At 41.4% G+C, this 21,231-nt stretch overlaps 2 protein-coding genes and 1 long non-coding RNA gene across 9 annotated transcripts in view; 1 reads left to right on the forward strand and 2 right to left on the reverse strand.

Moving 5' to 3' along the window:
• The window catches only part of ADAMTS9 (ADAM metallopeptidase with thrombospondin type 1 motif 9), an 813,664-nt gene extending 802,439 nt beyond the window's left edge, over positions 1–11,225 (reverse strand). For 3 of the 7 annotated variants that reach the window (XR_013830128.1, XR_013830129.1, XR_013830130.1), the window contains exon 1: positions 2,661–3,773. The gene's annotated coding sequence lies outside the window, so the exon portion shown is untranslated. Of the gene's footprint in view, positions 1–2,660; positions 3,774–8,834; positions 10,492–10,968 lie in introns of those variants that run through there. The other 4 variants (XR_013830124.1, XR_013830125.1, XR_013830126.1 and 1 more) reach the window with 3 other exon arrangements.
• Positions 10,942–11,421, forward strand: LOC307192972 (ferritin light chain-like; the record flags this gene model as incomplete). The annotated part of the gene is made up of 1 exon (XM_079934347.1): positions 10,942–11,421. The coding sequence occupies one exon, from the start codon at positions 10,942–10,944 to the stop codon at positions 11,419–11,421; it is 480 nt and encodes a 159-aa protein (XP_079790473.1).
• A 534-nt stretch (positions 11,422–11,955) lies between these two features.
• The window catches only part of LOC307192590, a 39,930-nt gene continuing 30,654 nt past the window's right edge, over positions 11,956–21,231 (reverse strand). The window contains exon 5 of the long non-coding RNA XR_013830140.1: positions 11,956–14,757. This is a non-coding gene — a long non-coding RNA (uncharacterized lncRNA). The remainder of the gene's footprint in view (positions 14,758–21,231) is intronic.

Raw genomic sequence — 21,231 nt, forward strand, 5'->3', positions numbered from 1 at the left:
CTTAAAGACTAACATTGCCCTAATAGCTAATAATAATAGTTAACTTATATAGAGTATGGATTGCATGCCAGACATTATGCTGAGTTCTTCCCACACTAATCCTCACTCATGCTCCGTGGGGAAGTACCATCATTACCCCCGTATAACAGGTGACAGCACAGAAATACAGAGAAGTTACTAGTCTAGGCTCACAGCTGAGAAGCTGCAAGGCAGGGATTAACCCTATACAGTCTGACTCAAAGTCTCCACACTTTACCACGATGCAACACTGCTCAAGGCAGTTATTAATTCTGTCCAAACCTCAAAACCTTCTGCAGAGATGTTTTTCAAAGATTTTTATCTCAGGCCCACACCAAAGTCTCCCATTCAGTAAGTCAAGGTGGACCTAGGAATCAGTATGCTTAAAGCTCTCCAGGGGATTCTGAAGATCAAAAGAATTTAGAAACTCCAGCTTTAGAGGACCATGACCCTGACGACCCTGACGGGGAGTTAACTGTAGCTGCCCCCCAGCCCCATCACTATGGTCTCTAGAATAGACAGTGCTGCATCTTCCACTAACATTAAAGAATCGTTTTCCTGCAGAGCTTAACTCAGCTGGGACCAAGGATATAACTCAGCAGTCAGGGACTCATTCCAGGTGTCAGTTTTCTGCATCGAAGTCAAGAGCTTTCTTTGCCCAGACTTAAGAGCCACTCAAGTATTAATTTCGGTTCCATTATAAATCACAAGTCGTAGCCCATGCCCACAGTCCTTGAAAATATTTTGAGCTCTCTAGACTCGTGAAGTCTGTGTTCCACTCCCCCCAACTTATCCCACTCCCTCCCAGAATGTTACGCTGTCCATTAATGACCATCCCGGTCCCCCAGATCACAGTCAGGCACCAGCCCCTCAATCGCCGCAAAGAGATATAGAACATTCTCCACCTGATTCCGAGCCAAAAGGTCCCATCACAAGTCTCTGTGCAGGCTCAGAGCAGAGAAGGTAACCACTTAAGTGGTCTTTGTTGTATGGTTGGCACTGACTCACCACAACGAGGAAAAGCTCTATCTGATTTTCTGGGAACATTTAGAATGAACATTGCCCTCAGCAGGCCACCTAACCAAGACCAGAAGTTGTTCCCTGAAAACTGTAAAAACCACCTGAGCTGAGGGCTGTATACCTGTGGCTGTCAGCTCAGCCCAAATGAAGCTATCACTTTCACCATATGATCCCAGCAAGTCATTAAAGACGAGTGGCACCCATACTTGTAGATCAATAACCCAGGCAAATACATCCGACAGCAGCCGGAGTCAACGGGCACCAAGTCCATGTTTAATCCAGGCCAGGTATTTGCATACGGTGGAACCATACAATTGCTAAACTACTCCCCCCACCCCGCCCCACCTTTTCTAGTATGATATCCCGGCAGTCATTGCTGCTGCCTGCAGCAGCAAAAAGCCTTGTTTAGACAAGTTTTTGAAGCACATTGTTCACACAACAATGGAAAGAGAGACACTGAGCAAAAGCTCCGTGCTGTGACTGGTGTGTGATACAGCCTAAGGTGACATATTATAAAAAATTTAGTTGAAACAATGCACATAGCTGGAGCTCTTTTGCAAATGTAAACACAAGTACCTTCACAGCAATTTCCTCATTATCTACTGGTGGTCTTTCTGCACTCTTGCTTTTGCTCCGCCCTCCTTGACAGAGTACTTTGGGGGACTTCTGCGGCTGACTTTAATGTATTTGTAATACAGATTTTCAGCTCTATTAAAGATAAATCGATTTTTAACTCTATTCAAAAAGTCTAGGGGCAATGTCTTGTGAAATCAAAAAAACCCTTATTTTTGGCACAGGGGAAATTATAAGGGTAAACAATGATAGCTGGTGGCAACTGACTTCAATCTGTGAAATCGACCTCTGCAGGATGTATGTGGACAAGCAGAAAAGTGAACTGCCTTCCAGCTCACCCCACCCCTACCCCCATTCCCTGGAATACACATTGAAAACACATTCTCAGCATGTTAAATACTGAATCCCCATCCATGAATTTCCAGATGAACAGGCAAACCATGAAGTTAAATGTAAGCAGGTAAACTTGGGGAATGTCTACTCTAAGATTTTTCTCTCCCTATTTCTGATTCCTCTCCATAAATGTGTTAAATATAACTATGTGCTATTATTCATGTATCCTAAAACTTATTCTTTCGTGCCACTGAGGAAATTTATTCTCCTTTAGTAAGAGTTATTTCCATATTTTTACAATCTATTTCTTACCCCTATTTTTCTTGGTTAATGGCACATTCATGATCCACTTTGGAAAGGCTATTTAATTCTCAGTGCTGCAGTGATTAAACACATTCAAGTGACAAACAAGTACTGAGCATACTCTTCGTGATGAAGACACAGTGTCTACTCACACCAAAAAAACTAAAATCAAAGGAAAGCATGCATCTCAATCTTCCCTCATCCTTCCAAAGGAGCAACATGCCCTTCACAACGGTCACCAAACCATCATTTGAGTACCACCGTTTTCTAAGATGTAGCAACCTCCTGGTTTTGCTGTTTATTTATCTGTTTGGACTGCTTAAAGCCAACAACAATCCCTGAGCTGCAAGCAAATTAGTCATGAGAGCTACAACCAGAATAAATAGAGACAGAGAAAGGAAACTAAAGCTTACTGGACAACTGGTGGTAGTTTCCACACTTCCTCCCTCTCCTTTCTGCACAGCCTTCGATTTGCATTTGGAGATCCACATGGTTCCGGGAAGCTGACTCCACCCAAAACTCCAGCAGGGAAGCGTGTGACCATGCATTCCACCCTTCAGATCAGTGATTGCTTCAGGATTAGGTAGATGTTTTTAAAAGGATGTGACTGTAAATGGGACAGAGACTCAAAATTAACAGTGACTTAAACAAGATCAAGGTTTGTTTCTCTATCAGATAGAACTCAAGCTGGGATGATGACTGTGCTCTGTGGAGGCAGCAGGGGCCTGAGCTGCTTCTACCTTGTTGCTCTTCTAGTCCTAAAGTCCGGCTCTTATCCGCAGATTTCCAAGATTGCTTACAACTAGAGAGCTCCCATGTTTCCTCTTCTTTACTTTAGGGGAAAAACACGAAAACTGTACACAGTAATTTTGCTTATATCTCATTGGCTAGAACTCAGTCACATAGTTACATTAGCAGCAAAGGAAGGTGGAAAATATAGGGTTTTTTTTCAGGCATAAATGTGCCCAGATAAAATTATGTTACTAGGAAAAAAGAGGAGAATAGATATTAGAGGTCAACCAGTAGCCTCTTCCTGGCATGTGAACTAAACTATTTCAGATCCTTGTGCTGTAACTTGGAACCCAAGAAAACAGGTGAATATTCTGTTTTTGGATGCATGGTTTGCTGATGTGGGAACCTGAGTGACAGTAGCAATTTTTACAACCATAAGGAAACCAATAATAGGATGAAGCTGACACCTGGAAGAGGGCAGAATCAAGGAAATCCCAGATAAAAGTATCTAGATATCTAGTAACATAAAATTCTGAATCAAACCACATCTGAAGCTCTATCTTCAGACTTTTTCACTTACGTCACCCCATAAACTCTCCATATTTTCTGAAAGCTTGAATTGAGATGTTCTTATTTTCAATCAAAACTTCCTAAGATGGGCTTCCCTGGTGGCGCAGTGGTTGAGAGTCTGCCTGCCAATGCAGGGGACGCGGGTTCGTGCCCCGGTCCGGGAGGATCCCACATGCCGCGGAGCGGCTGTGCCTGTGAGCCATGGCCGCTGAGCCTGCGCGTCCGGAGCCTCTTGCTCCGCAACGGGAGAGGCCACAACAGTGAGAGGCCCGCGTACCGCCAAAAAAAAAAAAAACTTCCTAAGACACAGAATGAGAAAGGGACAGAGAAAGAGATGGGGAGAAAGACCCAGATAAATACTGAAGGATGCGAGATAGCCATTAACACAAAATTTGACCAAAGTTACTTTGAGAAACATGAAGGGTATAAACTAAAACAGAAGTGCTGAATATTAACAAGAGCAGAGAATGACCCAAATATTATCAAAACTTCTTAGAACAAAGAAGAGATGACAAAGAATAGCTGGTATTGAGCAGCCGAGAAGTATGTTCTGAATAATTCTTTCCCAAACTGCTAGTGGGGATTAAACTCTACTGCCACATCACCCTTTACTCCACCCTCTTCCATAGAAAAGACTTTGTTGGGTGAGATAATGCCTTCAACCTAAAAGCCTCATTAAATTAGCAATTATTCCAGATCAAAGCCTTGGGTAGATGCCACTGGCCTTAACTCTTCAACAAATTCCATTGTGATGGTCAGTGTGAGCCCTTGAACACAGCTTTGTAAATTTCCAAGTATGTCATCTAGGCTCCTTTAACTCCGGGCCCCATGAGAAGATCAAACAATTACGACCCTTTTGGCCTTTATTTTCCCCTAAGATCATCGGAAGTTATTAGTCAAAACTCACAATATAAGTGAAGACAAAATAGGCACAATTTTTAGAAACTATGAAAGAAGTATGTTTTTCCTCTAAGATAAAGTTGAATAAGACGTGTTTGAATAAAAAGGAAACTGAAGAGGTGAGAAAAATTAAGTTGGAAGAAATTGTGTTCTTCACGGTCACAAATAAATGAGACGTGGAGGTGGAATTAGAATTGGGATCTACTTGTTCTAATAGACATCGTACCTAAAATTCCTTCCATTTTACTGATTTCCAGATTGAGAAGAATTTTAGTACGGATAAGTACTAACAGAAATATGGCTTAAAGTTGGTAGTATCCTACTGCAAAAGGCCATTCAAATTTGTAAACAGAAACAGACATTCCAGTAGGTATTTTTATATATTATTTTGCATATGAGACAGGAAGCAGACAAAAGAAGACTGTTAACAGTAGAGACTGTGGAGCGGGACATTTGTTCATTTCACAAATACTGATTGCCCTTAGTATGGGCCATGAACCACTCTGGGCGCTGAGGACACAGCGTTAAATAAAACAGACAAGAAACTTCTGTCTTCAGAGGCTTTAGGTGCTAAGGGCTAAGAAAAAAGAAGTATAAGGAGGCTGGGGAGTTCTGTGATAGCAGGGGAAGGAGTCAATTTTAAGTAGGAGAGTCAGGGAAACACTCCCTGAGGTGACTGTATTGGTTGTCTATTGCTCCACAGAAAATTAGCCCTTAACTTCGCATCTTAAAACAACAAACATTTATTATCTCATAGTTTCTGTGGGTCAGGAATTTGAGAGCAGCTTAGTTGTGTGGCTCTGACTCAGGGTCTCTCATAAAGCTGCTGTCAGCTGGGGCTGCAGGCAACTGAGGCTGGGCTGGGGCTGAAGAATCTACGGTTTGGCAAGCCTCGGTACCTTTCTACGTGGATGGCTCTATGTGCTTCTGAGGGCCCTCACAACCCAGCAGTTAGCTCGCCCCAGAGCAAGTGATGAAGAAGAGAACCTCATCTCAGAAGTGACAGACCACTCCTTCTGCTGTATGCTCTTGGTCACACAGATGTAACCTGGGCCACTGTGGGAGATTACTACAGCATGACTACCAGGGGGCCAGTAACACTGGGGGCCTCCTTGGAGGCTGGCTACATTGATATTGAATAAATAGCTGAAAGAGATGAGTTCAACAACACAAAACTTAAGACAAACAACTTAACTTTTATAAATTTTCATTTTCTCATCAATACACTAGAAAGTTTTTAACCATCTACACCATCATCATGTTGAGAAGCCTTAGATAATGTCCAAAATTTCTTTGGCTCAGTGCCTGGCATTTCATAATGAGCAACACATGTCAGGCTACTATCATTAGTGTGGATGTGGTTGTCATCATCCTCCTCATTTTACAGATGAGAAAACTAAGCCTTCAAGATTTAAATCCTCACTGATGGTCATGCCCCTGAAACAGATGATAATCATATTCAAGCCTTCTGAATCCAATAGCTTCTTTTTTTATTTTACTGTGCGGCCTCATAGATACCATGGGAAGGATGGATAAAAGAGTTGAAGGTTATTCCAAAGCAGGAATAAGAAAATTAAAATTATATGAGGAAAGAAAGGCAAAAAGACTCAAAACCTACTCCACTGGCAATTACCAAACAGGGCTATCAGGAGTGCTTTTTGGCTTAATGTAATAGAAAACCCAACTCTCCAAGGCTTACCCAAGAAGTATGAATGTCGGTAATTGCTAGCTTTCATTCTCACAGTTACCTTTTGTCCTTTTGTCTTCATGCTTGTTGCTTCATAGTTACAAGATGACTGCTGTAGCTTCTGGCATCACATTGACAATTCAGGAAGAGAGGAGGGTGGTACGCACAAGTTCTGCTTTCCAAGATGCCTCAGCTGACTTTCATTTACACCCAATCAGCAAGAACTGTATAGATGACTCTCCTAGTACATGGGTAGGTGGCAAAGGCATGGCTTCAACCAATCACGATTCACCGCTAAGCCTAGTCACGTTACTGCCCAAGTAAAATCTGGGTTCTGTTTTTGGAAAAAAGGCAAGTCTTTGTCTACTGTAGGCAATTGATCGGTTCATCCATAATCAGGTGGATTCCCCAAGAGAAAAGCACCCACCAGCATGGTTGTTTGTTCCCACTTCTCAGGTGAAATCTATGTAAATACTCTCTGTAGCTTCTTTTTTTTTTAATTAATTAATTTATTTTTGCCCGTGTTGGGTCTTCATTGCTGCCCGTGGTCTTTCTCTAGTTGTGGCGAGTGGAGGCTACTCTTCATTGCGGTGCCCAGACTCCTCATTGCAGTGGCTTCTCTTGTTGCGGAGCACGGGCTCTAGGCATGCGGGCTTCAGTAGTTGTGGTGCACGGGCTCAGTAGCTCCGCAGCATGTGAGATCTTCCCAGACCAGGGATCAAACCCATGTCTCCTGCATTAGCAGGCAGATTCTCAACCACTGCGCCACCAGGGAAGCCCTGGCAGGTGGATTCGTAACCACTGTGCCACCAGGGAAGCCCACACAAGCCATTTTAGACCTTACAGTTTGGGGTGAATTATCAGAAGATGAATAAAATGACTGATACTGATTAAATTGAAAAATATGAAAGGAATAAAATTGCTGAAGTTACAAAACTTTTAGAAGCCAATAATCTTCTAACAGAGAGGCTAACTGACATTTTGGCTAGATATGGAAAATCAAAGAGATTGGAATTATGAGGAGAAAATTATTCTGCCTTTTATAAAGGAGAGGAAGGAGGGGGGGAAAAGAGCAGCATAAGCTAGGGAAGTAATTATAGCAGGATACATTTCATTTCAGAAAAAGTTCTTTGATAACCAGAAAACACCACATTTTAAACTTAAGGATTTAATACTCCTAAGTCCATTACAGATAGACTCTTTACCATGCTGGAAATAACTGAAAAGCAGAGGCATGCAATTGACCACTTCATGGCTTCTTTGATTTCTCCAGGCTGTTTGAAGAGTTGAATTCTGGAAAGGATTTGAAAACTGGGCATACCAACCCTGACCAGCTAATTGCCAATGAAGAAGAATGAATTACTCTGCAATTATATTAAAGGTGAAAGAGGTCCCAAGGAAAAATTCGAACCAAAAAAATGGACTGACTTGGGATAAAAGCTTGATTGGTAACAGCCATGACTATTAAGATGTTGAGCCTGAGTTCAAAGGAAGGACAAGATCAACTTTATGTCTGACAGTCTTAAGATAAGGTCACCACCTTCTACCAAGTATATGCCAACTTATTCAGATATGTCATTCCATGTCACACATCAGATCTGTTTACCATGACTTGTTCCTGGATTTGCCCTTAAGGTTTTGCATCCAGGTCATTAGTTTGACCATTGTCAAGTTACAGACAAATTTATGACACAGGAGCACAGATGGACTCATTCTTCTGGACTTACAGGTGGTTAGTCACCTTATGGAACTCATTAATCCCAAAAGCTGATAGAGCTTGAAAATAGAGACAGATTGCAAGCAGGTTTGATAATTCTTGGATGACAGATCATAATGGGTCCTAAAGAAAAAAGAGGCCCAACAATTCTTTTGAGCATCTAATAGGGTTGCCACATAAAATACAGGACACCCAATACATTTGAGTTTCAGAAAAACAGTGAACAGTATTTTAGTGTAAGTATATCCCATGCAGTATTTGAGATATACTTTAAAATGTATTGTTTATCTGAAATTCAAATTTAACTGACCATCCTAGTTTGTTTTGCTTTTTCTTTTGCTTGTTTGCTTACTTGCTCGTTTTTGCTAAGTCTGGCAACCTTAGTCTCTATTAGTGTAGGGTCCAATCTTACATAGTAAGGAAAAATTGCCTGGCTTAAAAACTATCACGAAAAACCATTTAAATCGGTCAAAGTCTACTCTACTTGATATTATATCATTGTACTATCTCCCAGTGATTCCAAAACAGACCATTTTCCCTCAATGTTGAAAAGTTCTCAGTTGAACACCAAATGAAGTCTGGGTTGTGTTTATGGGCCATGCTGTATAAAAAAATATACTGTCTGACTTTTTAAATTAATGTTTACCAAAACAGTTTCAGTGCATGGTTTTAAATGCAAAAGAGTACACTTAATTTAATGGCATAATGAAAAATAACATTCCTCTGCCTAACCTCTCTGCATACTTCAGACCAACTCTCCACAGCCAACACTCAACTCTTCTAAATGTTTTCCTTAATATTTACTTCCACATTTATAAATAATAGACCTATACTATTCTTTCTTAACTTACACATTTTAGACATTACCTACACATTTTATGATGCTTCTGAGCCAACCTGTATTTTATGAATATGCCTTCGTTTTTGGACAAGCCTTCATAGTCCTTGGAGTCAATCATTGCCTTGGGTTTGTTTGTTTACCTGTTTTTGCCTGGTTTTCTAAGTGAGCTTTGTTCATATTTTTCAAATGGTTCAACATCTCTGCCACACACCTGTGAATAATATTTTCCATTTACCCAAACACATCAGTTCCATTTTCTTTCTTCTCTAAAGATCTCCCTCCCAGAGCTTTCCACCCACTTTGCTCCATTCCGGACCTTCATTTCTCAGCCTGCTACTCAACTGTTATTCTAGGTCTTTTCCTTTGCAAGTCTCCTGTGTCGGAGTGTGCATTCCTGAATTCCATGTTTGTTTGTTTTTTTTTGTTTCCTAACCAATTGTTTATAGGAGTACACCCTCCAGAATTTTCCCCAGGAAGGCTATCTGAGAATATTTTGAGTCTTTGCAAGCATGACAGTGTCCTTTCTCCAGAAAATAAATATCCTGTCTCTTGTCAGGGGTGCATAGGGAAGGGTAGTCTACTGTCTGGGCTGAGTGGAACAGGGAATCTGGGCTCTAATAGCTCCATATTATTTTCTTTTTTAACCAAACTCTGTTTCTTCAGCCCCATTCATTGCCCTGCTCTTGGTAATAGCTTTTTTGAATACAGAGTAAAAGGAAAAAAAAAAAAGTTACTAACTTTAGGGCTCAGTGTGTACCAGACCCTTTAGCTAATTTTAAGAAGTTCTAACATTTGTGCCTGTCATCAACCAAATCATGTCCTCAAATATTGTTTTAATGATGATAAGAACGACTCAAAAGGTCCTACCCTATATGATATGAAAAGGGAGAGCTAGCACTTGCTAACAGTCTATCAAAGCTGTATTGAAGAATTCGAGAACAGGTATGAGGTGAGGATACAATGATAAATAGAATTAAGAAACCCCTAAATGACTAGGGATGCAATACTAGTTGGTAAATAATATTGGCACTGGACTATAGCTAAGGGCAATAAAGGCTCGTATGTGGGAAGGATGGAGGCTACCATGCTCAGGACTCCAGTGGTTAAGAACAGGGATCCACATTCAAGTCCCAGCTTACGTATCTTCTCACAAACTCTGGTTCCAGTTTCTAGCTCATGCTAAATTCTCCATCACTACTCTGAATCTCTCCCTTCTTGTGCTTTTCTGGACAGTATGAGGCCACGATGAATACCATTCCAGTGCCTTCACTCCACAAAGTACCTCAGACAAAAGATAATATAGTATATGAACTCCTCTACAGATGGTTTAGAAAAGAGTGATGGGGCAGAGGCAGGGAAGGCGGCATTCACAACATTTTTGTAGTGACATTCACTAAGGATTGGATTTCGGCCATCATTTTTTTAAATCCCTCTGTAACTGCCACTGGCTCTTAGTTTGTCTCTAGCTAATTTGCTAGCTAGCTCTCTTTCCTCCAGAGCCCCTGTGCCTCTTTCCACAGTGGCTCCTCAGAGCTCTCACATTCTTTTTTTTTTTTTTAATGAGTGGAATTTAATTCTCTTTGTTTCAATTTTCTACCTTCAGGACTTGTACAGAGACCACCGTTTTGTTGACAAACAGCCTATGAATGTATTTTGCTAAGCAAAAGGTTATCTGATCCAGAAAGAAGTGTTGCCACCTCTTAAAGAGATAGACGTGGCTGTGTATTATTAGTAAAGAACAGTTTTGTTTTGCTCACACCTTCTTATATAGTATGATTGCATTTTTATAAATGCATACGTGTGTATGCACGTACACATACATACTTCATATACATAAATACATGCGCATATTATACACACAACTTTAGATACGTGTATAGAGAGAGGGAAAGAGAAATTTGTAATTATATTTACCAAAAACCCTTAATAAAGGGCCAGTGAAATTCTCTCTGGAAAGTGCTGTTAAAGAAGGGCTTTGGACAGTGTGCTCCGAGGTCCCGCGGATCTGTCTTTTGCTTCAAGAGCGTTTGGACAGAACAGACCCAGGGACACCCCTTGCTCCTGCCTCCCACCACACTCCAACCTTTTTTCCAGTCACAGCCTTTGGAATCAGCCACTCCGCTATCCTCGGTCACAGGGAACAGCCAACACCATTTTTTGGAGCTTAACTCCTCATTACCGATCAACCACGAGCTCCCGGATTCCTCAGAATTACTCCACCGAGGTGGAGGCCAACACCTGGCCAACATGCATCTGCAAGCCTCCTACACCTACCTCGCTCTGAGCTTCTACTTCGACGATGTTGCTCTGGAGAGCGTGGGCCGCTTTTCCGGGAATTGGCCGAGGAGAAGCACGAGGGCGCCGAGCGTTTTGAAAATGCAAAACCAGTGCGGCGGCCGCCCTCTCTTCCAGGAGGAGCAGAAACCTCCCCAATACGAGTGGGGTAAAACCCAAGACGCTGTCGGAGCCGCCGTGCTAGCGGAGAAGAACCTGAAAAAGACCCTTGAGGACCCGCCTGCCCTCGGCTGTGCCCCCGCATACCCCCGCGTCTGTGACTTCCGGGAGAGCCGCTTCCGGGAGAAGCAGGTGAAACTCATCAAGAAGATGGGCGACCACATGACTAACCTCCGCAGGCCGGCTGGCCCCCAGGCTGGGCTGGGCGAATATCCCTTTGAGAGGCTCACCTTCCAGAACCACCAGGAGCCTCCGGAGCCCAGCAGGCTTTGAGGAGCCCCGCTCTGCAGCCACTAGGCAGCTTTTTAACCACCCTGGAGCCCTGTCCCAAGATGTGGACCAAATGGAAACAATAAAGCTTTTTGCAGAAAAAAAAAAACCAGAGCTTTGGTTTTCTGCATTTTTACAGGGATGTATTACTCAAATAATGAGAAAATGAAAGTGAAATTATCTCCATTTAGAAAAGTAAATTGAGTATGTGTCAGATGAGAAATAAACATGAGAAGTCTAAATAGAACCACAGAGAATGTTTTTAAAAAAGAAAGAAAAAAAGACATTTGTAATAGGGAGGGAAGTCATGATCTGAAAAAACAGAAGATGACACATCTTACGTCACATTCCCATAATAGCAATACAGAGGTCCTAAGTGTGTTTCATGAAGCATGAAAAAAAAAAAAACAGCTAAAGGTTAATGAAAACCTAAAGTGAAGGAAGTTTGTTGTAAGATCTGCAAAATCCATGCAATCTGGAATTGCATTCATATTAAGTAAGTGGGTGGTTCATACTCTCCCCGCCAACCCCCCCCCCCCCGCAATTTACCTCTTCATGGATAACTCTGGTTTTCTACCAGATTAATTCAGCTCAGATCACTTTCTTTATGGAAACATACTAAATAAATTAAGGAAATTAGCCAAGTTGGTCGACTTTATAAAGAAATGGTGATTATGTATGCAATCCCACATCTGGTAGAGACATGAGTAAAGGACCAAATTTCATTGCAGTAGTTACCATATGCTCACTCCATTTCCCTTAGCACTCTGAAATTGATGGTACCATTGGAAAAAAAAAAAAAAAAGAATCCCAGAGAGTTAGAAATAATCTCAAAATTAAAAAAAAAAAAAAACAGAAAAGAATAGAACATAAGTCAGACAAAAGGAAAGAAAAATTCCTGAATTTCTTAGGGTTTTTTTCCTGATTATAAAAGGAAAAAAGTTATTAAAGATGTTTAAAGACGATTCTTTAAAAGCCTGATGAGGTGACAATGACAGACCAGGTTATTTGGACTAGCTCTCCCACTGAAACAGCTAAAACTGCTGAATTAAACATTTGTAACCCTGTAACAGCATCAAAGAGCTGACAAAATAGAAAGGAAATACCAAGTAAGTATTAAAATTAGAAAGGTAAATGGAAAATTTATGGATTGCTTTACCTCTGAAGGCATTTGCCAATCTGGAAGAAACGGAGCTGTGTTTTTGAAGGCCTTGTGGCACGAGGGAAACAAAAGTTAAAGCATGGGGCCCATTCAGTGTTGTGCGTCTGGTAAACCATCTCGCATTTATGCATTAAGCTGAGATTTTAAAGGGCTACAGCATCACAGAAAGGATCAACCATCAGTATTTCCACCCTATTCCTTCCACCCCAGTAGTTTTTTGGGAGAAGTACCTTGGTGCTAAGCAGAGCAGGAGAAAAGAAAGGAAGGAGAAAACAAAGAGAATTGTCCTTGAGAGGGTGTAAACCATGGATAAGCTCTCTTGAGGGTCTACAGTCCCAATTTTGCAACACCTAAGTGATCAAAAACATATATGCCATGGTTTTAACTTAAAATAGTTCTCTGGTCATCAGGAAGTCCCCCCCCACGCACACACAAATAATTGTTTAAGGGCAGTGAGCCACACAAAGACACCAACTATATAAAGAAAAATATACCATGAATGAGAACCAGCAGAAATAACAGACACCTAAGTACTTCAGATACTGCAATTATCAGACACCGAGTATTAAAAGAAAACCATGCTCCTTTGTTTAAGGAAATGAGATAAGTTTGAAAATGAATGAAGGGTACAGGAAATTCTAAAAAGTGTTACTGCAGATTTGCAAAAGAACCAAATTGAACTTGCATAAATTAAAAATACAATAACTGAAATTTAAAACAATATATAGATTGGGCAGGAGCTCACATATAAAGAGAATAAATGGACTGGAAGACAGAAGGCACTTATCCAGAATGCAGCGCACAGAACACATAACTGGAAAAATAAGAGAGGCTTAGGAGGGACCTGGCTCAGAATAGGTATTCAGCAAACAGTTGCTGAATGCTCTGACTATAATTTTTACTGATGAGATTATTTTCTGGCTTCAGATGTGAGCTGGCTCTTCTAGACTGGGACTTAGAGAAGATCCTGTAAAAGGAGTATCAATTTCAGTGACTGCAACTGAAAAAATTGATATGATCAACAGACATTTACTGAGAGCTTGCTAACTGCAAAACACTGTGCTAAGCATCAGAGTTAAGAACACGTATGTTATTACACATAATTTATATGTTTTCTTATAAGAACAAGAATTTCATAAGGGTTTTATAAAGGCACAATGTTCTAACCAGATTCTTCTACTAGCTTGCTGTGCAATTTTAAACAACTTATGTAAAGTCTCTCTGAGGCCTATTTTCTCTATTTTTAAGATGAGGACAATAGAAACAGAAAAGATAACACAGAAAGCAAAGGCTTTGCTCATGGCATATCATAGCTGCTCGGTAAATATAAGTATATTCCCTCATTAACTAAAAATGTTTTTTGATGCACTGGGCTTGGAGAAACCTATATATGATATTTAATGCAAATGGATTGTGAATCCACATAATCTCCAAAGCCAATGAAGTACTGGAATCTCCTTTTGATTACGTCATAGTTACTTAACAATATGTGGAGAATATTGCTAGTGACCTGTCCAGTATCCATCCCCCACTTCTTCCTAACAGAACCCAAAATCTATTTGTAGCAGTAACATGATGACCTAACGCTTTATCTCCCCGACCCTCGGAAGGCAAGTGTGTCCATGTGCCAGCTGTAAGCAAGTTAGTAAGTCCGGCAATGAGGTATTTATCAGCCATGCTGCCACATGAGGCTTCCCATGAGCCCCTTTAGCCTTTGTCCCTCCAACAGCCGCCTTGTGAGCATAAGAACAAAGCCACACAGAGCCGCAAAGAAGGAACAGAGAGGGAGCCTGGGTCCTTGATCACCGGGCTGCCATGTTGACCCAATACTGACGGCTCCCAGACACTTCTTCTGTGAGGCAAATGCCTTACTATTTAAGTTTTACAGGCTTTTTCATTACAAGCTGTATTAGTCAGGGTTCTCCAAAGAAACAGAACCAACAGGATACATATAGATATATAGATACAGATAAAGATACAGATATACATATAAAGAGATTTTTTTTAATAAGGAATTGACTCACGTGATTATGGAGGCTGAAAAGTCATAAGATCGGCAGTTAACAGGCTGGAGACTCAGCAGAACCAATGGTAAAAGTCCAGGCCAAATCCAAAGGCCTGAGAAACAGGAGAGCCGAGGGCATAAACTCCAGTCCAAAAGCCAGCAGGTTGGAGACCTAAGAAGAGCCAATGTTTCACTTCAAGTTCAAAGCCAGGAAAAAAGCAATGTCCCAGCTCAGCAGTCAGGCAGGAGGAGTTTGCCCCTTCATCACGGGAAAGTCAGCTTTTTTGTTCTATTCAATTGATTGGAAGAGGGCCACGCATTAGGTAGTGCAATATATGCTTTTCTCAGTCTCCCAATTCAAATATTACTCATCTAAAAACACACAGACACACCCACAAGAATGTTTGACCAAATATCTGAGCCCCCTGTGACCCAGTCATGTGGATACAGAAATTGAACCATCACACAAGCAGTCAGATACAATCCTGATATACCAGTCTGGACCACTTCATGGGCACCTGTAAAAGAAAACCCAAGATTTCATTTAAGAATAAGGGTTTTTGTGAGGTATCCCCACCCCCTACAATTTGACATTTAAAAAACCCACAGGAAGGGTAGTAGAACATGAACACAAATATTAAGCGAGTTAAGAATAGTGAAGAAAATCAGCTATTGTGGCTTAAAATGTTAACTAGCCCTCAAAGAATAGCTATAGTAAAAGTCTTGGGAATAGGCAGAGAAAACATGCTAGCCCCTTCCCCATGGAGTTCTTCACAATTGCTCCCTAAGGAACTTTGAAATCGCCAATGCTCAACCTGGAAAATGAGACACGAGTTGCTGGCCCCACGAGAGAGAACAGAAGCATGTACCTCATCAGCATTACAATGTGAATGTAATTTTCCTGATGTGAAATTCAACATCCTTTTTGATCATTTTCCCTGATACTTTGGAATCTGTGTATAATGAGCATGTAAAGCACAAACTTATTTTTATACATTAAAAGTGGTTTCATGAGCCCAAAGGAAAGGTCCTAATTTACATGTGACACTTGCTCACTCATGCATTGACTGGTTGGATAAATTACTGAGCGCACTCTAAGTGTCCAGCTCTGGGGACACAAAGCCAGGTACTTTGTGAAAAGGTTTAGGAGCCAGCTCTGTCCTTTAAGAGTTAATAATCTAATATTAACACTGATAGACAGGCACAGACCTCATGGCACAGAATAAAAGAATTAATCTGGGACATTCTCAGACAGTGAAGTATTTATGTCACAGACAAAAGAGCTTAGCATTGAAGTTAATGTTTGCAAATAAGAGTAATTGGACATGTAATGAAAGTGTTTCTGTGTAAACTTCCATTCCCAATCTAGCTGAACAACTTGGGCAAATTGCAGAGCCTCTGTGAGCCTCATTCTCCTTGTGAGGAAACAAAGATAATGATATCTAACATTGCAGATTCTTTGATGTTTAAATAACAGCATATAAAACATATAAGACAATGTCCAACACAGAGTAAATAGAAAGTACTTTTAATAGACGCTCCTGCAATATGACAATTGCCTGAACAATAGTAATCTCACTAGAAAAGTAAAGGGTTTACATACTACATGTATGTGTGAATTTCACAGACTTACCTTTTTTCAACCAAAGAGCCAGGGTCCCTGATACACCCCTAATGACTCAGTTCTCATCAAGGCAAACTACTTTATTGAAGCAAAGAGTATGGGGGCTGAAAGTATAGGAAGAAGCCAAATTAAGTGATTGTTTAAATGCTTTTGCCAGTCATAGAATTAGCTATGTCTGTTTCGCATTATCAACCAGCGGCCTTTTGAAATTCCTGTCACTCCATCTTCTCTTTAAAATGAACAATTATATATTGCTAAACAATATTTTCTATGTCCTTCTTTTAACATATTCATATTTCTGATTAACATAACACTACTTTTATTCATCTGTTCACTTAATTCATTAAAAATATGATTTGAGCACCTACTAAGAGCCAGGCACTGTTCTGAATGTAACATGTTAAATAATATCATCAAGACAGACACAGCTCCTAATCCAGCTATTTTAGTCAAGGCTGCTGTTCCAAAACGTCTTCCTTTCACATCACTCACTTTCTTGGCCACTTATTGTAAAATGTCAGCCTTTAAAGATGGTTCATAACATAAGTATCCACTAAATTCCCATCTTTATTTATAGACTACAATTCATCAGGATGATTTTGATTTTCACTTCTATTCTCTCATCCACAGTTTCTCGAGTTAGTGGGTCCCAGGATGGACAGAAGTATTGATGCTTAATTTTGGTGGTTGGAAAAGTGCTCGTGTCAAGGTTGACTGAACAGTAAGTCATTCCCCTGACACAAATGAGGTCCTAATGCAATGTGATGATGACACATGAAAAGGAACCTTTCTGGTAAATTCTCTAGAGTTTTCATCAACTCAGCAGGTAGGAGAGATTGAATACCTGCTCAAAGCATATGTTTATCAGGGACATATGCACTAAGACATGAGCTATCATTTTTCCAAGCAAGATTTTAAACTCCAAGTGCTTTCATGTTACAAGACATTAAAGGCACTGAACAGTCACGGCATGAATTGCAGCTGTTTACTGTGTGGGGAACCAGTGGGTAATTCTCTGAACATCAAAAGATGTTGCTACCAAGTTTTCCATCTCTCTCTGGACGTTAATGCTGACCCTGACTGATGCCCCATGAAAGACTAGTATAATGCCTTTTTAAATAACTTTTTTTGCCTTATGTAACATTCACAGACCAGGTATTCAGAGAAAAAAATTAGCAAATTTCTAGGAAGAGTTGAAAGCATGTTTTGTTTTAGATGTTCATCCTCGCATTCATGGAGAGAAGAGGTGAACACATTTCCAGAAGTTCAGCAAGACTTTTTCAGAAATTCAACAAAAACTCCTGGAAGGCTAAGAGGTATCCATCAATTCCTTCCATCCCAGCAGCACAGTCCCAGACAAGGGCTTAACAAATGGCAGTACAAGGTCTGTACTGATGTCCTTCCTCAATTGCCTAATTTATACCTAGGAAGTAACTCACCCAGCCGGGCCTGGCCTCTTTGTTTAATCATCCGCCAGCCCCTTCACAGCCCAGACTTGGTGATAAAGCACAGCACTGCTACCCCGCTGCTGGTAAGCAGATAGGAGCACCCCCGGGTGTTCACAGGCTGGGAAATTCTCTGCCCGTGTCATGCTTGTCTGTCAGTCTCCACAGCAATGGGACTGACTGACTCTGTCCCTGGCTCTATCTCTACTTCTAAATCTTCCTCCCTCCCTGGCTCCATTTCTGTCTCCATGTGAATCTCTCTATCTCTGCCTCCCTCTGCTTGTTCATCTCTCTCTTTATGTTCCTCTCTACATGTCTCTCTCTCTGTCTGTCTCTCTCTGTCTGTCTTTCTCTGTCCCTTTCTCTCTTTCTGGCTCTCTCTGTATCTCTGTGTGTCTTCCTCTGTTTCTCTGTCTCTGTCTCTCTGCCTCTGTATGTGTGTGCCTTTTTCCAGCTCGTTCTCTTTCTCTCTCCGTCTCTTTCTCTGTCTATCTCTCTCTCATACCTGTGCACGCAGACACAAACAGCCAATGGCATTATTATTTTATCTTCACTATTAACTCCAGTAAACTATTACATGGCTCCCACACTATCATGATGAAAAACAAAGTTTCCCCGCAGAGAAATGCACACATTATTAGAAAACAAAATTCCGATATAAACACAAGGCAGGGTCTTCAGTATCCTCTGCATCCAGGATTTACACAAAGACCAAAACATGTACTGAAGGCTCTTTCTTGTCACTTAGATCAGTAGCCCAAAATATCCCCAGAGCGATTCTCAAATCCATAACTATGTCTAGCATTGGGTATAGGCTAAGTTATATATTTTATATTTCAATTTAATATTTTTTCCAAATATATGTAACTCAAGTTTTCCTTTTTTTTTTCACCACGCCATGTGGCATGTGGGATCTTAGTTCCCTGACCAGGTATCAAATCCATGCCCCCTGCAGTGGAAATGCACAGCCTTAACCACTGGACTGCCAGGGACGTCCCAAGGTTTCTTAATGTAGAATCCATGGCTGTCCACGATAGGTGGTTTCAAGGGGGTCTGTAAACACTCTGAAACAGTACGTCATTTTCTATCAGCATTTTTCAGGAAAAAGTCCATAGCTTTCAACAAGATTCCAAAAAAAAATATCCTTATCAAACAGACAAAAAAAAAATTAATCACCAATGGGGTTGTCATTTTCAAAAAGTTATAGATTCGTTATAAAAATTTTACTTTTGGTCAACATACATCTTATCAACCAAGGGAAGCTGATAGGTACACGCCCACCATCATATGGAAGTTCACAAAACATTCTGACAATTGAAGCGTGCAAATCACTATGTGAGAGGCTTATAAATTCCACCTACTGGGAACTTCTCATTCGGCACTGCTGGTATTTTTCAATCCTTTTTATAATCCTTGAGAACTATTTATGACACAGTCCAAATGAGCTCCATCTACATAAATTTTTACCTTCCTGAACACTTCCAAAGAATCTTTCCTTTTCTAACAGAGCTCCTTAAACAGACACAGGAGAGGACAGACACAAAGCACTGAGCAAGCAGCACATTCTATTCTCTACAATTAGTTCCACAGAGGAGTCAGGGTACAGAAAAGGTTGAAAAGGTTACCTATTGTCTTCCTTCTCAATACAGGATGAGTTTGTGTATTTGACTTCAACAACTGCCCAAATAACGAAACCACAGAAAATGGTCAAGGTTAATTCAATGTAGATACTTCACTTTAAATGCAATTGTTATTTCGTTTCTAAAACACTTCTAAAAAGAAATGACTGATTGGGAAATTAGTATCTAAGCAGAGAACTGAAATAAAAAATGGGTTGTTTAGCAAGGATGCTAGTTTCAGGAAGAACCATGAGGCCAAGGATGGAAAGGTCCTTTAAGAACTCCACATGACAAAAGGGCAAATCTCTCAAACTGGCCTTCGAGGCTCCTTAAAATGTAGTGTGGGGCTTCTCTGGTGGCGCAGCGGTTGAGAGTCCGCCTGCCGATGTAGGGGATGCGGGTTCGTGCCCCTGTCCGGGAAGATCCCACATGCCGCGGAGCGGCTGGGCCCGTGAGCCATGGCCGCTGAGCCTGCGCGTCCGGAGCCTGTGCTCCGCAACGGCAGAGGCCGCAACAGTGAGAGGCCCGAGTACCGCAAAAAAAAAAAAAAAATGTAGTGGGAAACTTCAGATCCATCCTTATCTCCAATAGCCGTCAACAGCCATTTTACCTCTTCCCTTCTTTCTTGAAGCCAATATTCTAATAACCTTCCACGTCTTTGCTAGTGCGGCAGACAAACTACAAGGGGGCCACCATTGTCCCCAGTGTTCCTGGCGTGTTTACATCTTTGTATCATCTGATCCCCTTAAGTGTGTGCTTCCAACCAACAGAATACGGCAAAGGGGATGGGATGTTACCCCCACGATTATGTTATATAAGATTCTTTATTGCTAGCAGATTCATTCTGGAATCTCTCTCTCTCTCTCCATTGCTCACTTTAGTTTTTGTTTGTTTTTTTGTTTTTTGTTTTTTTTTTTGCAGTACACAGGCCTCTCATTGTTGCGGCCTCTCCCATTGCGGAGCACAGGCTCCGGACGCGCAGGCTCAGCGGCCGTGGCGCACGGGCCCAGCCACTCCGCGGCATGTGGGATCTTCCCGGACCGGGGCACGAACCCGTGTTCCCTGCATCGGCAGGCGGACTCTCAACCACTGCGCCACCAGGGAAGCCTCATTGCTCACTTTAAAGAAGCAGTCTGTCCTGAACTCTAGTGCGTCAAGGAAATAAATTCTGCCACCAATTTAATGAAACTTCGAAATGGACCCTACCCAAGTTGAGCCTCTGATGAGAACAAGCCCTCGTTAACAACTTGATTACAGCCTCGTGAGATTCTGTGCAGAGAACTCAGCCAAGCTTTGCCCAAATGCCTGACCCACAGAAACTGTGAGGTAATAAACGTGTTATTTTAAGATGCTAAGTTTGTTACCCAGCAGAAAAAACTAATACAGTAAGTACTGTGCTGTCTTTCTAGAATGCTCTTCATCTTCTTTGAAATCCTGTCCCTTTGTAAAGGATCAGATCCAAAATTTCTCCTACCTTTTTCTTACGTAAAAGGTAACAATTTGTCCCAGGGCATCCCTGGCAGTTTGATATTCAGCCTCTTCCCAATAGCCCTTTCCCACAAGGGTGAATCTGGGCCTATTTTCTTACAGGGATTTCTCTACCTGTGCCCACACAGATCACAATGACTTCAAATATATCTACACAATCTGCTCTCTCTGCCTGGTAAGATCTTCGTAGTTTTGTGGTCCTGCTTCCCTGGGCCCATCACTCCTCCTTTTCTTACCACTCAACTCTCTTCCTCTCTCCACAACAAAGGGGACCCTTAACATCTTCCTGAACTTTAGTGAGACACCCACCTTTAGACTTATGGCCTGGTTTCTTCTTGGCTCTGAGCCCAGTCTGATTTTCCCAGCCAATCAAACCCTTTCACAAGCTTGAGAAGGGCTTGGTTATGAATCATCCCATCAGTGGACACAGCTCCCTAATCAACTCAATGAGGCCCTCACCACTGGTACAC

Source organism: Stenella coeruleoalba (genome assembly GCF_951394435.1).
Source record: "Stenella coeruleoalba genome assembly, chromosome: 10".
NCBI classification, from domain to species: Eukaryota; Metazoa; Chordata; class Mammalia; order Artiodactyla; family Delphinidae; genus Stenella; species Stenella coeruleoalba.